Below are 6,455 nucleotides of genomic sequence, written 5' to 3' on the forward strand. Positions count from 1 at the left end.
CATGTGTATGTCCAATTTTCTTATTAGATGTTAAGCATTTTGAGAATAACTTTGACAAGTTTCTGTGAAAGAAGCTACAAACGAGGATGGGGAAAAGGCATCATTGATTCAAATCCTAACTCCACCTTGGATGCCTGCGTGAACCTGGGCAAAGTACTTAATATTTCAACATATGAGTGTTTTACTCTGGAAAAGCATGAAAAATAATGCCTAAATCATAGGAAGGTAATAAATCTGAAAGGTGAAGTTTTGTGTCTAACAGAGGGTGGGTTCTCATGTAACCATTTTTTTCATTCATATTTGCATATTTAACTGATCAAGAAATTTTTTGTTCTTGTTCAGTATGTTAGGATTTTCACTATTTTTGCCTCAACTTTGCTGAGCAGCATTTCCAGCTTTCTGTTAATGCTCATAATATACCAATAACTTACTTTGGAATTAGTGCAGATTAGTGATATTCCTAATAACAAATAAGACAAGTAATACTATCTTGGGGGAAAATCCTTGAATTAATTGATATATTCAGGAATTGCACTGTCATGAATCATGGAAAAAATATCAAACTGTGAAAACATTCAAATCCATAAGAGTTTCAATATAAATGCAATATTTTCAACTAAAGATTGATAAATTACCATTATACAAACACTCTATTTCAGAGAGCTTGACAGGAAAAATGACTTGTCTAAGATAAAGATGTTCTTGATTTGAGAATATATAAATTCATATTCAAATATTAAATCTTGAACAACTCAAAGAAAGTTGAGAATCAAATTCAAATGCACAGTTTACTTGTTATAGATGGTTGGCGTAAGTCATCAATATAGGGGAACTTGAAACGCATGTGAATTTGTAAGACTGAGATGCCTAGAGATTCCATGAATTTGCCAACAATGCTAATTGGAGGCTACCTTTATATGCCAACTTTTATTCGTAGGATTTGTTGGATACGTTGAAAACTGTAGCTAATTCCACTCTGACACAATTTGCAACCTTAGGAGTAGTCATTCAATTCACCCCTAAGAGACCCTCATAGTTTAGATTTTGAAATATATTTTAGTAGAATCCCTCCTTCATGAACTTACTAGCCATTTATATATTATTTGACTTAAAAATCATCATGGTTTAGTGATTCATATATGATACACAAAGTGGACATTTTCCATTTTCCCACTATCCTTGACTTTGAAGAAGTTTATCTAATTAAAAACAATTTGTCAAGGGGATGATATTTGTTTCAGAATATTATGAGGTTTTCTAGTCTTCAAAATTCTTTTCATAACATTTATTACTTCCTTATTTCTTAGACTATAGATAAAAGGGTTTAATAAAGGAATTACTAGAGTGTAACAAATGGCAACTGGTATATCTTTATCCCCTTCTTTAAAGGAACTCGGTCGAAGGTACATGAAGAGAAGAGAACCATAGAATATTGAGACAGAGAGAAAGTGAGATGCACAAGTAGATAAAGCTTTACCTCTTCCCTCTTTGGATTTCATTTTGAAAATTGTGAAAAGGATGCAAAAATAAGAGATTAGGACTACAGTAATAGTAAAGGTTTGAATTGACCCTGAAAAGATAAGGATCATCAGTTCATTGATATATGGGTTGACACAGGAGAGTCTGTACAACGGAAGAACATCACAAAAAAAGTGATTGATTTGATGAGATCCACAAAAGGTTAACCTTAACAGTAATACTACATGAATAATGGAATGCATGTTGCCAGCTATGTAGGCCCCTGTGGTCATCTGAATGCAGAGTTTCTTTGTCATCATGGTGTGGTACTGCAGTGGACGACATATTGCCACATAGCGATCATAGGCCATTGCTGCCAGAAGACAAAGGTCTGCAGTTTCAGCAAGGCAGAGAAAATAAAATTGTGCCATGCATTCATAGAGGGAAATCATTTTGTCCTCAGAAAAGAAGTTCTCTAACATTTTGGGGGTAATGGCACAGGAACAGCAGGAATCCATCAGAGCCAGGTTACCCAGAAAGATGTACATGGGTGTGTGGAGACGGCGCTCCAGGAAAATCAATGCCACCAAACCAAGATTCCCCACCATGGTGATCAGATAGATAGCAAAAAACACCATAAACAGGAGAGTCTTCAGATCTGGGTGATCCATAAATCCTATGAGGATAAACTCTTTTGTCAAGGAGTGATTGTCCTTGTTCATCTCTATTTTCCCTGTTGAGACAGAAAATATGGAGTCATAGGATTCTAATTTATAGTATGTCTAATTTTCTCTTCAAATTTCTGTTGGGGAACAGGGAATAGAGCCACTTCCTCAAGTTTCCCCTGAATGTCTCTGAAATACAGGCATACATACTTTCAAGGAACGTTATTGTGGTTTTTAGGTGCTGTCTTGTCGGTTCCCACTCATAGACACCCTATGTACAACAGAATAAAACTGGTGTGGTCCTAAGAAATCCTCACAATCATTATTATCCTTGGGCGCATTGTTGCAGACAGTGTGTTAATCCATCTCATTGAGAATCTTCCCTTTTTTTGCTGACCCTCTACCTGTCCTTCTCCAGGGACTGATACCTCCTGATAACATGTCCACAGTACGTGAGATGAAGTCTCGCCATCTTCACTTCTAAACAACATTCTGGCTGTACTTCTTGTGAGCTTTTATAGCAATGTATGATATATTCAACATTCTTCACCAACACCATAATTTGAAGGCATCAATTCCCCTAAAGTGTCATCTTATATAACCTCAATCTCTGAAGCTCAAAATTCACAAGAATATTTTGATAATTCCAAGAAAATGCTTGCAGTGAAAAGATTTGTGTTTATGAATGTACACAAGGTTAGTGAACAAATACAGAGTACCCTAGATAAAACCCACTGCTGTCCAGTCAATTCTAACTCATAGCGACCCTATAAGACATAGTAGAACTGCCTCATAGGGTTTCCAAGGAGCCCTGGGGGGATTTGAACTGCTGACCCTTGGGTTAGCAGCTGTATCTCTTAACCACTACGCCACCAGGGTTTCCTAGACTTAGTGTTCTCAAATATTTCTATGTCAGTTTTTGTACAGGCGATTCTTAAAGTGTACATAAAATCTGTTTTCCTGTATATTTATTTTTTTCACTGAGGAAACATTTTTAATATACTATTTCAGTGAAGTGAATACTTAGAATACTATCCTAATTTAGATGGGTGAAATTTATAATTTAGAAAGTATACCAAGGTCATTAAGTATTAAAGTGTGGATTATTTAAAGAAAATTACATTGGAAAGCTAGGGAAATAAAAATGCATCGATTTCCTTAATAAGTTAACTGGTGTATACCATCTTCATACTTCTATTAACCCATTCTGTTATGATGGAGTAAATTTTCTGAGACCAGTTGTAAATGAAACGTTAATATTTTCCTTCTTTATATGAATAGCCTCCATTTCTAGCCTTAAGGGTCTCCTGTTGTTCTAGTATGCTGAGATTTGGTGATCTGACTCCAATAATTATGACTGTATTATGAGATTTGATAAACACGCAGTATGTATCCTCTCCAGGTTGTTCTGTAGAGACTTCTACCATTCATCAGAAGCTCCCCAGTGTTTGATTATTTATTTAAAGCCACATTCTCCTGATCATTTTCCAGATCTACTTAATCTGTGTTGGAGTTCAGTGGTCATCACTTCATGAGATTGTCAGATACAATACTCCGCTGCCAGGAAGGCTTCAATATTTGTTGTCTCTAAGATAAATTCAAAATTTTTAGGATGGCATTTAAGTTTCTCTGTAACCTGATCCACCTCCATCCTTATTTCCTACATTCTCCAATAGCTCTTCCAGCTTTCTCATCATGTCCACCCATTGTTCAATTCCCTCATCCCTGCCTCCGGTGCACACTCAGTTCCATAAACACTGACTCTGCTTATGCTGTTATTTCTTACCAATCATTATACCAAATATAGATATTTGGTATCCTTATTAAATATCTATATCCTTTCAATCATTCATTTAAGGCATAGTTTATATGTAATGGAGCCCTGGTGGTGCAGTTGTGAAGAGCTTGGCTGTTAACCAAAAAGGCTGGCAGTTGAAATCCACCAACCACTCCTTGGAAACCTTATGGGGCAGTTCTACTCTCCACTAAAGGGTAGCTATGACTTGGAATCGACTTGATAGCACCAGATATTTTCACATATAATGATACTTAAGAAAGTTTAAACTAAAAAACCTAGATCAGACCACAGCGATCTCCATTTTCTGAGCCCTAAAGCATATGTTATCTACCCAACATAATCTAGAATCTTTGTGTTTAATCTGCAATGCTTATTTTATATGTGTATACACATTTGTTTATTAGATATTAAGCATTTGGAGATAAACCGTGACATATTTCTGCAAGGGGAGCTGTAAAAAGCTCTGGTAAAAAGGCAGAATTGATTCAATTTTTAGCTTCATCCTGATTACCTGGAATAAATGAACTTGTTTTCAGTATCCCACCAATGATACTTACTAAGTGACCTCTGTGGCCTTAGCAAATTGAAATTATTTGGTTTGAAGAAGAGCCTACAAGGGAAATTACTCAAAACCCTTTATTTGAAAAAATTTAGGTGTCTTGAATTGACTTTTCGAAAATTGTTATAAAAATAAATGTAGCACAACACTTGCCAATTCAAGATTTTTCAAGTGTACAATTTAGTGACACTAATTGCATTAATCATGTACAATCTTATCTACTATATTTCTGTTTCCTTGGGAAATTATAAAATTTTCTGAATTTTATCACCATAGCTTATAAATTAATATAAGCTTGCTTTATGCCTTAGTTTTCTAAAACCCTTAAATAGTCTTAGAATTTTTGAGAACATATTTTGGTTTGCTTTACAAGGTCGTCTCATTATCTAACGATAGAAGCAGGACATTTCAACTGAGGATGCTAATCATGTAAATCCTATGGTCTAAAATATTTTACTTCCATTTTATTAAAATTAATTTTTACAAAAAAAATCAAAAGGAAGACACTCGTAACACTCTTATTTGTTTCTTTATATAAATTTATTAAACATAAACCATCTAATTATTCAGGTAAATTAGAAATAACTTTAAATTCACATAGCTGTAACAATGGGCTCAAACATAGCCATGATTGTGAGGATGGCACAGGACCAGGCAATATTTTGTTCTGTTGTACATGGGGTTGTTATAACTCCGAACTGACTCAACAACACCTAACAACAACACACTTAAATTATTAAATAGAATTACTGTGTGATCTTACCTGTATGTTTTGAAATTCTACCTTGTAATCAGAAAAAGCCAAGATGAATTGCAGTATTCTGGCTCATCCTAACTCCTCACAGTCTTCAAGTTAGAGAAAAGCTAGAAAGATAACTGAATTGAAATCTACAAATAGTGAATATAACACATTTTGAGAAAAAAGTATTTACAAATGTCAGTATTAAAATTAAAAATAAATTAGAATATTTCTCTTACCTGGATTTCTCTGAGAAGGGCTTCTAAAACCTTATTACATGCCTTGTGAAGTTAGGACAAATAGAATTTCTGAATATAAGTCTTGTTCTCTGAAACATGTGGGATTAAAAGAATGAAAATCTTGAGGACTACTAATAGGTTAGTAAATGTAATTACAGTGTTAAATTTGTTTTCCATCTAATCCTAAAGGGATTTTCTGGAATTGACATCCGTGTTTCTCTGTGAGGAGATCCAGTCCACAAAATTTAGAAACCACTCGGCATTAATTAAAGATGCTCCGTAAGACACTGTGGTTAGAGCAAATGACCCTCACTAAAGTCTGCGATAATGATCTTGCTGAATCTTATGTAACTGATCTAATTTTTAAATCCTGTTCTCCACTCTGTACATAAAATGTAAAATGGGCAGAAAAAAGTCTCAGACTGGTTTGACCGCTTACTAGACGAAGTATGTTTAATATGGCTTATGAAAAATAATTAGGATTTGGTGAAGGAAAGATGGAAAGGTTTGGTGAGTTCAGCCAAGGTCCCTGACTTCTTCACTCTGTGAATTGAATCTATCACTATGTTCTTCAAGCCCTCCTTGGAAAAATTTTGATATTACTATGGTCTTAATTATCTAGTGCTGCTATAACAGAAATACCATGATTGGATGGCTTTAAAAACAGAAATTTATTTTCTCACACTATTTTCTCAAATTCAGGGTTCCAGCTCTAGGGGAGGGCTTTCTCTCTCTGTCGACTCTGGAGGAAGGTCCTCATCTCTTTTAGCTTCTGCTCCTGGGTGGTCTTTATGTGGCTTGGCATCTCTCTTCCCCCATCTCTGTTTCTCTTGTTTGCTTGTTTAATCTCATTTATATCTCAAAAGAGATGACTCAAGGTACACCCTACACTCATTCTGCCTCATTATCATAACAAAGAGAACACGTGCCCAAATGGAGTTATAACCTCAAAGAGACTAGGATTTACAGCACATATTTTGAGGAATACAATTTAATT

The 6,455-nt window shown here is 35.0% G+C and overlaps 1 protein-coding gene across 1 annotated transcript; it reads right to left on the reverse strand.

Moving 5' to 3' along the window:
- Positions 1-1,217: 1,217 nt before the first annotated feature.
- LOC100673318 (olfactory receptor 5K3-like) lies at positions 1,218-2,180 on the reverse strand. The gene has a single exon (XM_003418960.2). It carries the CDS (start codon positions 2,178-2,180, stop codon positions 1,218-1,220), a length of 963 nt encoding a protein of 320 aa, XP_003419008.2.
- Between the last annotated feature and the right edge of the window lie 4,275 nt (positions 2,181-6,455).

Source organism: Loxodonta africana, chromosome 20, assembly GCF_030014295.1.
Source record: "Loxodonta africana isolate mLoxAfr1 chromosome 20, mLoxAfr1.hap2, whole genome shotgun sequence".
In the NCBI taxonomy this organism is placed as follows: domain Eukaryota; kingdom Metazoa; phylum Chordata; class Mammalia; order Proboscidea; family Elephantidae; genus Loxodonta; species Loxodonta africana.